Source organism: Rhineura floridana, chromosome 2 (genome assembly GCF_030035675.1).
Source record: "Rhineura floridana isolate rRhiFlo1 chromosome 2, rRhiFlo1.hap2, whole genome shotgun sequence".
Taxonomy (NCBI): domain Eukaryota; kingdom Metazoa; phylum Chordata; class Lepidosauria; order Squamata; family Rhineuridae; genus Rhineura; species Rhineura floridana.
In genome coordinates this window covers 134613865-134633802 of record NC_084481.1, presented here as the reverse complement: position 1 = coordinate 134633802, position 19938 = coordinate 134613865, and the positions used below count along the sequence as shown (strand labels likewise).

Sequence of the window (19938 nt, the reverse complement as noted above, 5' to 3'; positions counted from 1 at the left end):
GCCATGTCTCTACCTTCTGTTAGAGCCTTATGACAATGGAACCAATTACCTAGAGAGGTAGTGGGCTCTCTGACACTGGAGGCATTCAAGAGGCAGCTGGACAGCCATCTGTCAGGAATGTTTTGATTTGGATTCCTGCATTGAGCAGGGGGTTGGACCTGATGGCCTTGTAGGCCCCTTCCAATTCTACTATTCTATGAATCTATGATTCTCTACCCCTGATGTCATATATTATTTATTTATTTATTGCATTTGGATACCACCTCGTAGCTGAAGCTCTCTGGGCTGTTTACAACAATTAAAAACATTAAAAACAAATATACAAATTTAAAAACACATTTTTAAAAAGCATATATCACGTCAGGTATGTGACAGGTGGATGTGGTGTGGGGAAAATGCCCTTGTGAGGCAAATTTGTAGCCCTGGTGAGCTAGTTTTGATTTATGGGCCAGAGGTTCTCCACCCATGCTTCAATCCTATGTGCATGCGGAGAGCTGAATGTGACTAGCTGACCATCAGCAGAAATCCAATACATACAGCAATTCCATGTGACCATTTCTTTCAGCCCTAAACCTTGCCTACCTGAAAGTATTATCGCTTTATGCGGTGTTGCAGTCAGCTTCTTTCTATGTAGCATAATTGTGCCATGCTGCATTATAGGCAGGCGTTAGCTTAATATTGGGTGGTGCCACAACTGGTGATGTCATTCTGCATGTGCATGACTCAAATGTAACTGCCACAGTTGGCAAAACCTTTATCTTATTCCAGCCACTGCCCCACATCCATATGTCTCCAGATTTCAGACACCAATTATTTGAGAAGGGGAGAGAATTATATTTTTCTAGGCCTTCCTTCTGTCATTCATACTCTCTCTCTCTCTCTCTCTCTCTCTCTCTCTCTCTCTCTGTCTCTGAGTTAAAGAAATAGCACTCATTTAAAAAAAAAGATCTTATGAACTATGAAACTGTGTTTAAGCATCTTCCCCCTCCCTTTTTTAACTGTATTTTGTTTTCTTTCAGAATGATATGAGTGCCCTAGCAACATCAGGTCTCTTCTTCAAGGATGGCAAAAAACGTATTGATTACATTTTAGTCTATAAAAAGTCCAGTCCACAAATTGAGAAAAGAAGCACTTTTGAAAAAAACCTGCGGGCAGAAGGATTAATGTTAGAAAGAGAGGTATGTTGCATTTTCCACCTTTCCACAGTGACTAGAATTTAGTCTAAATAGCAAAAAACCTACCTCCTTAGTGCCATATGGGATACGAAAGGTACCTATAAATGTTCTGGAAGGTGCTTGGTGGTTCTCTTTCTAATACTGCTTGGTTCCCACTCAGCGGTATTGAAGCTGAGCACCCATTCCCCCCCCTTTTTTTCCCCCAGAGGATGTAGTGCCCTTAGGAATTCCCTTGATTTCAGCTGCTGGTAAAAGTGCCACAAAAAAGTGTGGAAATTGTTTCTGGCTGCATTTAAAATTGCCCGGAGGCCCTTGCAGACATATTATTTATAGTGCTATAGGTGCTTTTTTTGAGCAAAATTATAGTGGACCGTCCACACCACCATTGCATATTTCTGGGGGTTTTTTGGAGAATGATTGTGCTTTTTTCCATCCACACCAATGATGAGATGTATTCAGAATGAGAAATGTTGTTGTAAACCACCCAGATAGCTTCGGCTATGGGGCCATATATAAATGTAATAAATAAATAAATGTTCTCATTGTCATACCCCTTCTTTTCCTTATTCCGCCAATCAGGAACTACTTGAGTTCACTGGGTTGGTCTGAGCTATCCAGTGTTCTAGAGACTGCAATGACAGGCCTTCTGTCAAAAAAGTCAGGGAAAGGGTACAAAATGATAATCACTTCAACCCCACCACCACCACCACACATAAAGGTGGGAAATTGGTCAAATACTTGTCACACAATGAAAATATTGTGGAACTATTCTGTATCTTTCACAAATGTTGGAATTTTTGCAATAGAAGAAAAAGTGGCCTGATGACAGCAATATTCTGGAATAGTGATGGAATGATAATGACATCATGTAGAAGCATGCAGAAAAATCCCAAATAAACAGCTGATCTGGTTCTGGACATCACACTTTGAGAAGGATGCAGACAAACTGGAACAGGTTCAAAGGATGATGAGGGGACTGCAAACAAAGCCCTATGAGGAGAAACTGCAAGAACTTGGCATGTTTAGCCTTGAGAAGAGAAGACTGAGGGGAGATATAATGCTCTTCAAATACTTGGAAAGCTGTCACACAGAGGAGGCTAGGGCTCCTTCTCATTCATCCCAGAGTGCAGGACACAGAATAATGGGCTCAAATTACAGGAAGCCAATTTCTGCTGAACGTTAGGAAAAACTACCTAACTGTTACAACAGTATGACAATGGAACCAATTACCTAGGGAGGTGGTGGGCTCTGCAACACTGGAGGCATTCAAGAGGCAGCTTGGATAGCTACATGCCGGGTATTCTTTAAGTTGGATTCCTGCATTGAACAGGGGATTGGACTCAATGGCCTTTTAGGCCCCTTCCAGTTCTACTATTCTATGATTCCATGAGGCAGCACTACAAAAGTCTGGAAGGGTCTTAGTTCATATGTTACATTTGTCCACATGAAAAGAGGGTAGCCAATAAACCTTCCACAGGTGAATCTTGTTCTCAAAACATTGGTAGTGTCAGCCTTCAATATAGTTTGGGTACCACATCTGACCTCTTCCTTTCTCACATGTGTATCAGTCTGCGTTTAATCACAGTTTCAATGCCAAAATTTCCATAACCAATAGTGACCAAACTTCAGTGTCAAGTTTGCTATAAAAGTCAGTGTTCACCTGAATTTGGAATGATAATCAGTGTTTATTTGGTTACTTTTTCAGCCAGCTGTTACAAACAATGATATTATGTTTGTCAAAATTCACTGTCCTTGGGACACATTGTGCAAATATGCTGAAAGAATGAACATCAGGATGCCTTTTAGGTAATATAATTTCCTACTTACCCAGTTTTTGATTATTTTTATGCATGTGTTAATGAAATATGTTTTACCTCAAAAATGATATTTTTGTACAGTTGTGCTTCCATATTTCTTCTGAAAATATGGATGATTTCTGGAAATCTGAATAATAAAATTCCATACAAAGATACTCTCTGACATTACAGTGTTTTGTTAACCCATAGAAAGAGTGGCCAAGTCATTTTCCTGGACTTCAGTAGTATGGGGTGTTCAATAAGGTCTCTCCAGATGGATTCAGATCATTATTTGATCTGAAGACAATATAATGAAATTATCATGCTATTGTGTATGCACAACTGGGATAGATGACCATCTTTGAATACTGTAAGTTGCCAGACCCACGGCAAGATCTTAGCTCAGCTCACAATTTTAAAAAAGTGGGTGAAGTCTAGATTGGGCTAGGAGATAAATTCATGCTTTGGTTTCATTATAATCAATTGGATGTTAGTCATGGCTAACTTGAGTCCCACAAATTTTAGTAGGAAGTAAGCATAACTAAAGGGGTATGTGTGTGTGTGTGTGTGTTGGGGAGAACCACGCAACACTGGCCACTCCCCCTCCAAGAAAAGTAACCATACCCTACCCTGAGGCTGTGAATTCAGCATTATTGAGAAAGGGTCCTATGCACCTATTTATTTATTCACTCTGCTATCCAGCCAAAACGGCTTCCCTGCACTCAGACTAGAATATAAAAGACACAACACAAAAGGAAAAATGAAGAAAGAAGGAGAAGGAAAGAACAAGCTCAGGTACCAGTTCTTAAAGTTAGAACAGCATACAGATGTTCACATGTATGCCTCTTCTTCATAATTTTGTGCTCCAATTGGTTCAGGGTCTCCAATCAAGCAGAATGCACATAGAGCCCTTTCTATGCACATAGACCCATTGTCTAGATTGGGATCATGTATATGTGATATGACAGAGCTTCAACAAACTGATCATAATCTGTAACTGGATTAGGGAAGGAATTTTCTGAAAAATTTGCTGTTGAGTTTATCTGCACAGATTTTTCCTAATTCCCCTCTTGTTCCTTGATCTCAACAAGAAGCAAGTTTTTTTTTCTGGTTCCATTTAGAATGCAAACAATTCTCCCATGCTATATGCATTATTATACACATGATCATTTGTATAATATTATATGCATATTCTACACATATACGCTCCAGCTTTCTGAAAGTAACCAGCACATAAGTGTATGTATACGACAACTGTATAAAAATATGTGTATTAATACATAAAACTATGCTGCAGAAATATAGTACTGCATGGGGCTTGAATTTTTTATACATATTATGCATACAATGCATACATTTTATTACATATAATTAGTCAGGAGTTTTTGTCTTGTTTTTTAAGAGAATGCACAAGCAGCCTGCACAACTTTAATTCATCCTTCCCCTTTGGATATAATGAACTTGCACTACCCAATGAATGAGGAAATCACTCCACTTTTATTTGGCTGACTAGGATTATCGCATTCAAAACTGTCTTTAGCCACAAGCTTCTGAAACTTAAATAACCCAGCCTGTTCCCCCTCCATTGCTCCCACTTAATCCTGTTTAATCCCTAAGGAGCAAAGCAGGGCAGTTATAGCTGTTGACTCAAGCACACTGGCTGCAGTCCAGAGCCCATTTACTACAGAGTAGTTGTATTAAACACAGTGTGATTCTTCCAGAATTAAATGGGTTATGGATTATACCAGTCGTCAGAAAATGAGCCATCAACTTAAAGAGAAGAAAGCAAATCAATTTCAGGGAGTGACTACAATAGCCTTTAGCAATCCTGTGAACAACCCGTTATTTTCATCTCGTTTACTTCACCAGTGGGAAATGTTAATAAAAGAAAAACAAGGAAACTCACAATGAATGTTTAAAAACAAGGATTGCTCTTTGTAGTCCTTCCTGCATTGGTCTATGCAGAACTTTTTGTACAATGTGAGCTATTCCATGCATACTGAAGAGCTTTAAAACCTAACACTTTGGTGACTAATCCAGCTGCATTTATGCTTTAAAATCTGTCCTTTCTCACTGTGTGACCTTGGCCTACTCTCTCTCCCAGCCTAATGCACCTCCCAATGTTTTCTGAAACTGTGCATCATTCCTGGGAGGATGTATACATGTAGACTTTCCCACAGTTGAGGATCCCAGTCCCCTTTCAAATGACACTCTGAATGCACAGATGTTGGAGGTGGTGCCATCAGTGTGCAAGATGTTGGAGACAACGTCAGGAGGTGTGGTCTGCTTTCCCCTCCACATGTTGGATGTATACACAGATGAGATCATTTGAACACCCCTTAGGATAGCAGTCAAGCTGAAGATCCAGCCATGGTGTTATTTGAAAGTTTCCCATCATATCGACATCTTTCTTCTTGCAAAGGACTCCTTTGGAAAACGCTAAAACTTAAGAATATAGACACTGTTGCCTTCACAACAAAGAGACCAGTGGCCCATCTTTTGATCTGTAGGAAGGTTTGTTTGGATTTCGTATCTGTTCCTAAGGTCCCAAGGCAGGCTACAACAGTAGTATAATACAATATTAAAATGAGTTTAAACCAGTTCAGAACAATGTCCTCCTGCTTATTCTTACTCTTCCTCCTTCCTGCTCTTGCTGCAGCTGCCCACTGTTGCTCCTCCTGCCTCTTTGTCCCTCATATTTTCTTCTGACTTTCTACAACTTCCATCTTTGTGCATCAAAAGTCTTTGAGTCCTCGTTTTAGAAACTGTGCTTCAGCAGAACATCTGTTCATTCAAGTGAAGAGGTCTCCACTAGTAGAAGAGACTGGGGCTGAGGTTTTGTAGGTTCCCTGGCCCCATCCCCCAATATCCATACATTAGGCAGCTGAAGGATGGGAAGGGTATGCAGATAGGCTTCTACACTATTTGGAATTCCCTGTGCAATCACCATCATGTGGAAGCTTACACATGCAGAGCTCTACACACAGAGGCTTCTCCATATTGGATGGATGGGGAAAGCAGGGAATTGTGCAACACTTTGGTGGTGCCTGCAACATAGCTACCTTGCTGCTTCTGCTTATGGAACCCCCTTCACACCAATAACATATAAAGGCGAATGTGATTAATCTGAAAAGAATACTATGTGTAGCAGATTCCATACCCATTGTGTCAACTGGGAGAGGGTAACAATTCTTTCAGGATTAGAGATGAGAAGCAACAGCAGTTGCCAAGTCAGGTTCAGATTGTTCATACTGCTGTGGACCACCTGTATTATTAGTTGTCCTTGCCCATCTCCTTATCTGTAATGGAAAAATGGATAGTCTGGCCCAATGGATCAAGCTGGCAAATGGCACAGATGTAATTGCATTGCTAAAGCTAAGCCGAAGAACTATATAAACTGGTGTGTACTTTTTGTAGGAAGGGTGGGAATTGGGATACAGATGAAATTAAAGTGAGCTATAGCAGCTATTATTTGTTAAGAAGAGATGGTCTGCCTTGCTTCAGCTGCCTTTAAAGCTTCTTGTTGCAAGGGAAGAATGTTGCATAATTGGGCTGCTGTTCTTTACTGATAAATGGCTCATAGGATGACCAAAAAAATAGGAAGAGCCAACACTATGTATTCCTTACCAACATGCAAAATCTTTTTGTTCAGCTCTGCTGTGCAGAGATAGGTCTCAAAGATTAGCACATCAGTCTTCAGCACTAATTATTGGTCCTACCACCACGTTTAGGCTAGATGAGAGCCCAGCCATGGTAAAATGAATAAGTTGTCCCTTCTCCAGTACTGGGTTCCATACACTCTGTCTTATATGATCCATCTTATATCCTATCTATCGGTAATATTTTTAATAAAAAATACCCCAAGCTGGCTAAGAATAAAATCCACAGCAAAAATGACCCATCAGCTTAAGAAATAATCAATATTACAGTAAAACTATATAAAAGCATATAAGATGAAAAGTTTGAAAGCAGCCAGTTAAAAACATGATTAAATTACAAATATAGGATGGTATTCAACTAACTTTTTGCACTAGTACTAGTGCAATAGGAGTTCCCTCCTCTCCTCTCCCTCTGTGCACTCCACACAGTTCCCAAATCTGCTCTGAAGGTTTGGGGGAACCTCAAAACAGATTTTGAGGGCATGCAAGGGGGAGGAGAGGGGGAGATTGTTCTGTGCACAAGGACAATTCTTGTGCACTGATGGCACAATCTATTTAGCACTACATTGCTAAATAACTACATTATGGGTTGTGTCCAACTAGGTTACACTCAGAATAGACCAACTAAAATTAATTGGCCTAAGTTAGTCATGTCCATTAATTTCAGCTTGCTCTATGACTAACATTGGATACAACCCTATAGGATGAGTGTTTGTCATTTTTGTGTGTGCTTACTTTTTTAAATATGATTTGTATAAATAAAATCTATGGTTTTAATTCCACAAGAATTTGTCAATCCTTCCAGTATCAATGCTCTTTTTTCTTTTTTCTTTTTTCTTTAAAGCATCAATAACTGTAAGACAGAATTCCAACAGTATGAAGAAAGTATGAAGTTATGTTATGGCTTGCCTTAGTAATAGCTTTTTCAATTTATATTCTCACTGAAAATTTCAACAAAGATTATATGACATTTTTTACTCCAGCCTTAACTCTCTTTGTTTAAGAGTAACAAAAAAAAATTATAGTAGAAAAGCAATCTATTTGCTGCCCATGATTGTGGGGACATATCAACTGATATCATGGCAATGCTATTCACATTATCAAGAAATCAAAGTACAACCAAATGGGAAAAATTCCATAGTCTCTGGGCATTCTATAACCTGTAATCTCTTAGTGCATGTTAAATCTTTAATTTAAAGTAGCTCAGTTTTTATCCACGCTATCAATATTTAATATAATTTCAAATGAGGTTTCCCGAGTTAATGAGCTTTAAAATATCTCCTTGCCTTTAGAATGGTGCTTTTTTCCCTGCCTTCATTTTGTAAATCTGCATGTTACAAAGTAGCTATGTTCTGTTTCTTTTGTCTGCTTCCTTCTCATTTATATAAAATGTTCTCAAATGACTTTTGCTATTCTTGCAGGAAAAAATGTTATTACACTGACTGGAGGAGCAAAACCATGGGCAGGTTGGTGGGTGATGCATAGCTTTTAATTTTGCCAGATAGTCACCCTGCTTAAAACCAATCCATCCTAGCAGTTGTAAATTTATTACAGAGAACCCCAAACAACTTGATTTATAATTAATGAAAGCAGTAGAATGTGGCTGTTTGTGTATGCTAGTGGCTTTAAAAAATGGGCATGTGACATCCAAGCCAATAACAGAGCTTTTAGCAACTTACTCTTGTGACACCTAGAATCCCCATCAAGAAGTGGGATCTTGAAAATGGCAAGCAGAAGAAACCTTGCAAAAGATGGCTTTCCTGTAGTGTACCGTTCCTGCAGCCCTCTGTGCTCCCAGAAAAGCTTCTCCAGGGATCCTCCTGAGTGCTGTGGGAGGTGGTATGTTGGGGGGGGGGCTCCAGGTGGAATGATGGAATCTCCTAAAATTGGGAGGAGGCACTTGGTGTGAGCAGAACATCACTCCTGCAATGTGCCTCCATCCCATTTTGATCAGTTCCCCGCTCCCTCAGCAGCCCCCATCTCCATCCTCCATCACTCAGGAGAGTATCTCAACTCTTCAGAAAGATACAGGGGAAGAAGGGAATGAGAAAGTCTTCTTCCTTGAGCTTCCTTCTGCCCACACATCTCAGGATCCCTCTCACCATCTTTCCCAGCCCTGCTGGCTGAAAACCTTGAAGTTGAATATGGCCAGGACAGACATTGGAGTTTTGTGCACAAAGCATGGAGTTTAACACTGTGCTGAAAATTTTTGTTATGTGTGTGTGTTTTCTGTCAATTTCCCATCAATTAATGAGAACAGATCTTGTATTTGAAAATGATAAAAGGCAACATAAACCTTTGGTGAAATTCTCATTGATGGATGCAGGGATTTTGTTGTGCTTATCTTAATTTTGAGGTGGTAAAGGGATGTCTTTGGGTGTCCTTTCTTTCATGCCACACATCATCTCACCAGTGGTCTGCACTCTGCAGCCCTCCTGGGTGCCAGATTCTCAAATAGCCTGAGACATTATTAGATCACTTCTCCCATTGGCCATTTTCAGATCTCAATGTTAAATAGCAACAGATTGAAATATTTTAATAGATAAATTTACAACTGCTTCCCTCCTCTTCCCAGTCATGCACGTGCTTGCTTTTAATGGAATACACTATATATATATATATATATATATATATATATATATGGTTTGCTTTGTATGATGTATCAAATGTTACCAGAGGCCCTGCCCCCTGCAAATATCCAAGCCTAGAGCCTGGATATATATTCATGTGGTATTAACAAATATGACTTAGCTGGATTATGGTTTAATTTGTTTATTTCCTCTGGAGCTCTTGTGATGTATTTTAAGGATAATGAAATCATGGTTCAAAAATGCATTGGTGGCTTCTCTTTGTTAACACTGCTCTCTAAAGCTCAGATTCTTGGTGTTAGGCAGAACTCCCAAAGGATAATCCCAGTCAGATGAAATTCTCCTTGACCTTTCTTACCTCCAGAGTCACAGCCTCAGGGGACCTGGCTTCCTTAGAGATATTCAAGCTACCCTCCCTGAATTTCAAGCTTTCATGTTCATTTTAAAAAAGTATTTTGCCCTTTCCCTTCCTTGTTGAGAAAAGCAGAGAGGCAATATTCAACCCAATCAAAAAAAAAAAAAAGGAAGTACAAAAGCACAGGGAGAAATTAAAAGGACTACAACTCAGTTAAAGAAAGTCAATTAATCATATGAGTTTTAGTCAATTAATCTATTTGGTATATTTGCATAAATTTGTTTATAGGTAAAAACAATAATTCTGAAGCATATGTAAGAACATAAAAAAAGCCCTGCTGGAACAGACCAAAGGCCTATTTAATTCAGCATTCTGTATTCACAGCAGCCAACCAGATGCCTATGAGAAACCTACAAGCAGGACATTTATTTATGTTATTTATTATTTGATTTAGATCCCGCCCTTTCTCCCAGCAGGAGCCTATGAGCACGATGACACTCCCCCACTCATGTCTCCCAGAAACTACTATTCAGAGACATACGACCTCTGAGCCTTGAGGAAGCATATAGCCATCATGACTATTAGCCAATAACAGCCTTATAGTCCATAAATTTCTCTAACCTACTTGAAGTCACCACCACATCTTGTGGTAGCAAATTTATTTTGGCAATAACAACTGATGGTTGTATGGATTGCCTGGCCATGTGGTGAACCTGCTCACACAGCCCCAAAGTGATCATCCAAACTGGGTTAACAATATAGAAATCAATCAAATTTGAAATAAACCTTCCACCACTTTTCCCACCAAAGAGAAGCCAAGCAGATTACATCCTTGTTTCACCTAAAGGCCAGTTCATGTGACTCTTTCTTGTGGCAATAGTTAAGAACTGTTGCCACAAATGATAAGATGTCCACTTATCATTTGGATGATGGAAATGTACTGTCTATTATACCTGATCTAGGACATGCATTTCACATAACCATCTTATTACCTGGGAGTTGCAATGATCACCTGACAAACATGGTGCATATGAACTGGACCCTGTAACTCCAGGGTGGCAACTCCAGCAGTTTTTTCTTCACCTGCAGTCTAAGTTTATGCATTTGTTTTCAGTCTTGAATTCAGCAGGCATTTATAGTCCTGCTGTGTTAAATGGAATTCTGTTTGCACATTGCAATGTGTGCCTCTCTGACGACCTGTTCACAGGGCACATTTAAATATACAGCCATGAGATAGGCTGTATACTATAATCAGCATAGATTTTTCACATTCTGCAATGTTAAATTGAAGATAACTCCCCATGCCATTCTGATGCTTCTCATAAGCTCATTTCAAAACAAAACGTTATAAAACTTATAGTCCTATAAAACTTATAGTCCTTAACTCAGAAACACTTGCTTAACAACCCTCTAAATTTTCGGAGAAAGACAAATAATTGGGTGTTAGAACAAATTAAACCAGAACTATCATTGGAAGCTAAAATGATGAAACTGAGGTTATCATACTTTGGACACATCATGAGAAGACTTGATTCACTAGAAAAAACCATAATGCTGCAACAGACGGAAGTAGAAAAAGAGGAAGGTCAAACAAGAGATGGATTGATTCCATAAAGGAAGCCACAGACCTGAATTTACAAGATCTGAACAGGGTGGTTTATATCAGATGCTATTGGGGCTCACTGATTCATAGGTTCACCATAAGTCGTAGTCAACCTGAAGGCACATAACAACAACAAATTTTCATGGAGATACACAAAACAGTCATAGAGAAAATAGAGTTCAAAGTCTAAAAAGAGAGGAAAAAACCCCAGTCCCCTTTTGGACTTTTTTCTGTGAGAGTTCTCATAATCTACTGAAATTCATTAAAAATCACCCATGTTCACAGAGTACCTGTAATCCTGTTAGTGACTTTGCCCCATACTCTGACCTTTATCTTCTGCAGTTTAAAAGTTAAAAAAAAATGCCTGACTGACTTTTAATTAATTTAAGAAATGTAGCATTGAAGTGACTGATGCTCCGTAAGAACCAACTGTCAGTGTTCTAAAAGCCAGACTTACAGCTGCTGGGCTTGCCTAATCAGGGGGCCACACCCACACCAGATCTTTATTTCACTTGAGATTCCCCCAAAGAATCCTGGGAAGTGTAGCTTGTGAAGGGTGCTGAGAGGAGACTCCTATTCTGCTGACAAAGCTCCTGTGGCCAAAATGAGTTAACAGTCAGCCACTCTGATTGAAGCTCTGTGAGTGGAACAGGGTGTCTCTTAGCATTTCTCAGGACCTTTCACTAACTACACTTCCCAGGATTCTTTGGGAGAAGCCATGACTGTCTAAAGTGAAATAAAGGTCTGGTGTGGATGTGGCCAGTGATCGCTTTGGTTTAAATTTGGGTGGGAGGCTACATGTGTCTGCTGTAGAATAAAAAGGTGGGGGAAACCCTGAAAAAGAATGATATTGTTCACAGTTTCCCTTTTGGAAAGCAAAGGGGATTCCTCTCTGCCCAGTGCCCACCCACCCAATCTCCTCTGCTCCCCCTCCCTGCCCTCCTCCTCCCCTCCCTGCCCCTCCCCCATGTCCATTTCACCTATCCTAAGCATCATTGTACAGGAGTAAATCCCACTGAACTCAAAAAGCATGCAAATGATCAAACATGCTCTCCCCTCCTCCTCCTTCCTATCCCCTCCCTCTTGCCCCTTCCCTTCCCCTTCCTTCACTCCTCCATTTCCTTCCCCCATCCCCTTCCAATCCCCTCCTTCCCCTCCTCCTCCTTCCCCTCCTCCTCCTTCCCCTCCTCCCCCTCCTCCTCCTTCCCCTCCCCTCTGACCTCCACCTCCTCTATGTCCTACCCCATGGTCAGTTTTACCTATCCTAAGCATGATTGCATGGGAGTAAATCCCATTGAACTCAATAAGCATGCAAATGATTATACCTGCCCTCCTCTCCTCCTCCTCCCTCCCATTGCCTCCCTTTTGCCCCTTCCCTCCCCTTCCTTCACTCCTCCTCCCCCTCCCATCCCCTCCTTCCCCCTCTGCCTCCTTCTGCTGCCCTCTCCCCCCTTCCCTCCTTCCCTCTACTCTCCCCTCCTCCTCCCCCATGGTCAGTTTTACCTATCCTAGCCATGATTTCATGGGAGTAAATACCACTTAACTCAATAAGCATGCATATGATCAGACCTGCCTTTCCCCTCTTTCCCCTCTCCTCTCCCTTCCCCCTTCTTCCTCTCCTCCCCTCTTCCTCTTCCCCTGCCCACTCCAGGCTTCCCTCCCCATGGTCAGTTTTACCTATCCTAAGCATGATTGTACATAAGTAAATCCCACTAACTCAATAAACATGCAAATGATCAAACCTACCCTCCCCCTCCTGCCTGCTCCCCTCCCCCTCCTCCCCTTCCCATCTCCTGTGGTCAGTTTCACCTATCCTAAGCATGATTGCAGGGAAGTACATCCCACTGAACTCAATAAACATGCAAATAATCAATCCATTCTCAGCAAATTTGCACAGGTTCCCATTTCTTACCGCCCGGTTTAAAAAGCAATGAAATTCACTAATGGACAAAAAACCTTGCAGTTTAAGAATGTACCTATAGCCAACAGATATTTCTATCAAACTTTTAAAAGCAAGCTGTTCCTCTGAGTCCCTTCTGATTATTTTACTTGAGGGTTCAGATAAGGAAATTACTGAGCACGTGGCAAAATTCCTGAACTTGGCCATCTTGACCAGACCCCATATGATTGTTAATGGCAATTAAACTAATGGAGTTGTTTTTATAATCTGGTATGCTGTATGTTGTAGTTTGTGTTATTATGTAGTCTTTTATTTCATAGCATCTAATAATATGTTCTGTATTTGTGGTCAGTTGACTGTAAATAAAGATTTGATTTAAAAAGCAGGGAAATTGGGCAGCTATAGTGAATGCACCGGGGAGCAGAAGATCTGACCCCCTCTCTGAGATATTGTACTGCCCTACAAATTTGTCAAAATGCAAACACAATTTGGGTTGGTCTTTCACAGTCCAATCCACTTCCAATGTAGCTTGGAAGGATTTGGTAACATTTGCCTCTGAACATATGGTGAGTGGTGGCAACACCTGCAATCAGCCCAAATAACAGAAACAAGATATGTGCTGTGCTGATCTTGGTTTAGCAGGAGGAAGCAACAATGTTAAAACAGTTGATACAGTTCAGATAGTCACTTTAAATATGTTTGATTTACTTTGTAATTTTAGTGAAGTTTCCTGCAGTAAATCATTTTCTTTTGCTTCTGTTTCTGTGAATATGTGAAGTACAGCAATACTTTGCAACACTAAAAAAAGCTCCAAAAACAATTGTGGAATAATGGCACTGGCTGTTCTGCAGAATTGTTTCCAATGGACATGAGGAGTGTCTCAGTTTGCACAAGATCAAACAGTGGGAGATGAAATATATTCTAGCAAAATTCTAGGTGTGCTCTATGTTTTTAATTGACCATGCCCACCTTTCCTTAAGTGGAGTAGTTTAAGCATAGCAGGTTGAACACATGCCTCTTGGGTAGGCCAAGTTTGTTTTTTCCAACAGCTAGAGTCATTGTTTAAGTATTAACATATTGTAATCAGTCTGATTTTACATCAAACTAATGTTTCAGATTCAGCTGTTAATGTGCCCAAAATAGAAATAGAGCATAACCTCCAGTTTGAAACACAAAAAGCTCTCTTCACCATAATTGACCAATAAAAAGGCTTTGAAATTAATAAAGATAAAATTAACACAGATTTCTAGGATGAATAATGAGAGAAATATAACTTTCTAGGTTAGATTCTCTGTAGAAACAGGGAACTAGAAGGACGCTAAGTTTGGAGCTCCACAGACTAAGGAATTTTACTTCAAGGCCAAAACTTTGCATTCATGCTTGCCAAGAACTTTATAATAACTATACTTTGCCTGAGATGAATGCTCCCTTGAAAGGCTGCTTTCCTTGTCCTTTTATGATATCGTCTTACTTCTACCCTTTCTAATTATTTCTAATTGCTTTGTCCTTCGGAGCCTGTCTATTGCCTATTGCCAGCAACACAAACAAAGACTGCCTGCAAGATTCACTCTAAGAATTTGTCATTTAGAACAACGCCTGGATGTAAGTTCAAACCTTAACTAACCTTCTGAACTGACGGAGACGCTGAGTCACAGGCGTGAAACCACCTTCCAACTGTAAGTAATTTCAAGGAGGGGAAGCCAGCTCTAGAGTACAATAACATCCTGCCTCAGAAGAACTCTAAGATAAATAATATCTTGCCTCAGAAGAACCTAAGATAAATAGTAATGGTTCTTAACAGGAATGCCTATAGTAGGCTGGGAATCTCTCCCGCACAACACAAACAAACAGAAATTACTCAATATTATAAAGGAAAAGGAAAAGAAAAAGGGAAAGGGAAAGAAGTAACAACACCGGATTCAAATTGTATGCCTCTCTTAAGATCAGATAAGAATATTATTGATGTTTCTTTAAGTGCCTCAGAAGTGCTGGCTCAGAAGTGGGAGGATTCACCTTGTCTAAACTTAGCTGAAGAGCTAAAACAGGCAGAGGAATGTGCTGCTTCTACCGCTCTTGCTGCTCTAGCTATAAAAGAAACTGCAGCCGACCTATCCATCTCCAGCTCTATGCCTTCTTTAGAATCCTCTCATAAAGAGGAAACACCAGAGCCACTAACTCATAGAGACACTGAAACTTCAACATCTTCTATAACTTTCCCTTTAAGAGCGAACTCTCCGGAATATGACGATTTCAGTGTCTGTGACTTTACAGATTTCATTGAAGCTATGTATAAAGAGGGAAATTTGGACAACAAAGTGTCTCATAATTTATGTGAAAGCAACTCTAACCATGCGAAGCATGGCAAACAGAGACAATGGGTTAAATGAAGAATGGATCTCAGCAGTTATACAATATTTTTTGCAAATTGTCACATATGTTGCTGAGTCAAATTCCTTACTAACAACGTTAACAGAGCTCATTTCAAAAATAGATTCTCAGACTAAGCCCCTCAAAGAAAACCCAGCAAAAAGATCACGTCTCCCAAACTATGACAAAGGATTTGAACTCTGGCCTAAAGAATAATGCTCATATGAATTCACAAACAACACAACAGTGCAAGAAAAGCAAAAATATAAAAAATTCTAGATTTCTCCGAAAGTCACACATGAACTTTGGGAATCTATATAAGTTGTTAGATCCTCCGCGCTGTGCTACAAATACAAAAAAAAAGGAAAAGGAGAGCTAAGAAAAAGAAGGAAGTCAAAAACTCTCAAGAGATCGAGTACCCCCGGAAGGAAGACAACGCCATATTGGCGCAACATATACCTCAAGAGATTATATCTCAGAGGTTAGAAAAGCGAAATTCTATCATGCCCAACCTGATTCAACCGGAATGCAGAAGTAATAATGAGGCGATAATAAATCAACAGAAAAGACAATACTGGGAGCTGATCCTTAATCAAGAAAAACCTAAGGGTTGGCTTGCACAAATTGATCGAAAACAACATCTATGGGAGCTACTTGAGAGAATAGTTCCAGGTCTTATCAACATAAATTCAATCATAGCGGTTCAATATCTTTTCTATAATTATAGCACAGCTAGAGCAGTTGTCACATTCCAAGATATTAGTACCACAAATTTGCTGTATAGAAACAAAACTAAATTCCCGTCCCAGCATCTATGGATAACAAGATACTTTGAAAATCATGCTCCGCCGCAAAGTCTTTTGAATTCTTTACCATCATATTCGAATCCACATATACAACTAAAACCAACAAAGGAGACTAAAAGGGAAGAGAGGGATAACTCCTCCATAGTGTTAGACGAACAACAACTAATGACGAAAGTCACTAATAAAGATTCGCCAAATATGTCTAATAATCTAAAGATATTGAATACATTACCTGAAGAAATCTTCCTCCTTGATTCATTCTCTGATTTTAACCCTGAAGAACAGCTGGAGATTATTGACAGATTAAAAAACTTACTGCAGACCTTGGAAAATGCAAGAAAGGTGCTTATCTTACCTGCTACACACGAACTCTCAATCGTGCCTAATTCTTGGGATGATGTAGAACCACCCCACGGTACCAATACAATACAACCGCCATGTACTAGCCCCTCAAATAAGTTTCCAATAGCCACTTCCTCCATCTTTGCTATGCCCCCCTCAGGTGATAACATCCCTGAGAGTTTTCAGTGTCAGACATCTATGGAAAGCGAACACAGGGAAATGATTCCACAACAAAGCCCAACTATACAATATTCCTTGAATTGACTAAAATCTAATTCAAATGCTGAGGAACTAAAAATACTATCATGGAATATCGCGGGATGGAACAGTAAATCTACAACTCAAGATACATAAGACTTTTTGACTTCCTACGATATAATATCACTCCAAGAAACTTGGACTCTAAATGAACCAATTCTTGATGGCTACTTATCCTTTCACCTCCCAGCTACACTTAGTGAAAGGGGAGGTTGACCAAAAGGAGGGATCTGCACTTTTATTTCAACTTCTTTGAAAGCCAAAATTACATCTTTCGAGTATTTACAAGATCTAGCAATTGCCCTCATCCTGAATTTTACTCAACTTTCAATAATACTTGTTAACGCATACTTACCTCTGGTGCGAAGCAATAAAATAATTACCAAAAGTATCTCCTTGTTAGAGGCATTCATAACGAAGCTGATGTGTGAAAACCCTGAAAAGCAATTGATTGCACTTGGTGATTTCAATGCAAGGATCGGTACGTCAGACACGGCTCTATATCGAAAATACCATCAATTACCCCTATTACCAATGGAGATTATAAATATACCTCCTCGATGCACTAAAGACAGTGGTATAAATTATGCCAGATTACTGCTAATGAAGATGTGTACTAAAGCGAATCTCATCATATTAAATGGACAAACTTCTGGAGACATCAATGGAGATCTTACCTATCACTCATCTAATGGGTCGTCCCTTATCGATCTAGTCTTTGTCTCAATTGAACTTTATTATTTGGTAAATAAATTCCATATCAAAAATCACCCAGAAAGTGATCATTTGCCAGTCACTACAGAAATCAAATCCAACTTAGTAGATATTCACTTACCTCATAGGACATTTATTGACAATGAAGTAGAAATATGTACAACTAGAGTCAAATGGATCCCCAAGCTTGACACTGAGATCTCCGATGCGTTGGTTTCCTCGACCATTACTGAAATCAAAGAGGAACTTTTAGAACCTACTCCTGATACTAATCCGCTTTTCACTTTTCAAAAACTTATGGTAAGATTACAAGCAGTCATCACAAAAAATGCACGTCTTTGTACTACTTCCTACCACCCAAAATCTAAGACGTGGTTTGATAGTGAATGCGCTGGAATTAAAAGACAACTGATGGATACCTACCAGAGAGCCAATGCCATGGGGACACCAGAAGATCTACAAAAATACTGCGAAGCAAAGAAAAAATATAAGTCTCTAATTAAGGACAAAAAACAACAAGAAATACCATTTGGCAAAACTTACTTAATGCTGCAAAATTAAAAAATTCAAATATTTTTTGGCGCCTTGCTACGCACCATTGGTCAAAAGCACATTCTCAAAACTCTGCAAATGTCCCAGCTCATGGCTGGGAAAATTACTTTTTAAACCTCTTCTTGGATCGAACTGATCTAAGACTAGATTCCTATTCCCTAAATGGGAGCCTTCAGGACTGGCCCCCAGTCACTAAAGAGGAAATTATTCACCTAATTTCCAAATTGAAATCCAACAAAGCCCCTGGGCTGGATAATATCCCCCCAGAGGTCTTTAAAGCCAATGCAAACTGGTGGGCCCCTGTGCTTGCCTCTCTCTTTATGTATATTGATTCATCATTAGAAATACCAGAGAATTGGGGAATGGCCACGATTGTTCCTATTTATAAAAAAGGTCCCACTAATGATCCGATGAATTACAGGCCGATCAGTTTAATAAATATAATCAGCAAATTATATGCAGCCCACCTATATATAAAATTAATTGATTGGCTTGATCAGAATGATATATTAGTGATCGAACAAGCGGGCTTTCGCCCAAAAAGATCGATATTTGACCATATATTAGTACTCCATCATCTGGGGGCAATCATCAGGAGATTTGGGCTACAATGTCATCAGTATGCGGATGACACACAGCTCTATCTCTCATTTAAATCTGCACCGAGGTTGGCTGTAGAAACCCTGTCCAAGTGCCTGGAGTCGGTGAGTGGCTGGATGGGAAGGAATAAGCTGAAGCTGAACCCTGACAAAACCGAGGTACTGTTTGTGGGAGACAAGGGAAGGCTGGGGGATGTGGACCTGGTGCTCAATGGGGTACGATTGCCCCTGAAAGACCAGGTCCGCAGCCTGGGGGTCATTCTTGACTCCCAGCTGACCATGGAAGCTCAAGTCTCGGCTGTGAGCCGGGCGGCGCTGTATCAACTCCATCTGATACGGAGGCTGTGCCCCTACCTTCCCAACCATCTGTTGCGAATTGCGTGTGTAGGTCAGACGTGGTTTGAATCCAAAAGCCGTTTAGAACAGGAATAAGACAGGCCAGGCAAGTTTCATGTAAGAGTCTTTACTAGGCAAAGACATTAAAGACATCTTCCTCCATTGACATTTCTTCCCCCACACAAGAGTTCCTGCCAGTTCCCAGCTTATCACACTCTCAGCCAGCCACACTGACCTTGATTGTCTGGAACTCTGTTCTCACAGCTTAACCCTTCTGCTTCAGGTTTCTCTCTCTCTACTAAAAACCTTGTCTGTGAGTCTCACAACCTGCGTCACTGACCAACAGCCCCCACCTGAGACTTACAGACTTCAAAACATCATGTTACAATTATTACATTTTTACAACATTAACTTTTCATTACAAATACATATCAGTACCTGGTTTCTTACAGTTTCTATTTACAGTTTCAGTTCAGTTCAGTTTCTCTTTATTCTTTATTTACACAAGTTTCACAGATTCATGTTTGCTTTTATTTGATGATACAATTACATTTCATTCTTCAACACAATACTTCCACATTAGATCCATTGTTTCTTTATCTATTGGTCCCTCTTTTTCCCATTCTACTGGAATTTCATCTGTTTCATTATTCTGTTGTGTGACATTAAATGCAAATCTCTGAGGAGGTTGACCTTTCGTTTTTCTCTCTGATTTCCTGACCGTATCTATTTCCATTTCTTCTTCACTCTCAATTTTACTCGGACCAGCACCACTAGTACTAGGTATTTCTGTATCATGTGTTGTTATGTCTTCACTTCTCAGTCTTTTAACAGTACGTTTGCCATGGATCAAATCTTTTAATGCAGTTTTTAATGGAATTTGCTGCC

General features: G+C 39.9%; 1 protein-coding gene across 1 annotated transcript in view; it reads left to right on the top strand.

The window, feature by feature from the left end:
- Positions 1 to 1019: 1019 nt before the first annotated feature.
- The window catches only part of ANO3 (anoctamin 3), a 138030-nt gene continuing 119111 nt past the window's right edge, over positions 1020 to 19938 (top strand). The window contains exons 1-3 of the mRNA XM_061610608.1: positions 1020 to 1178; positions 2881 to 2981; positions 8052 to 8096. Coding sequence (XP_061466592.1) covers positions 1026 to 1178; positions 2881 to 2981; positions 8052 to 8096 — 299 coding nt within the window. The 5' untranslated portion in view covers positions 1020 to 1025. The remainder of the gene's footprint in view (positions 1179 to 2880; positions 2982 to 8051; positions 8097 to 19938) is intronic.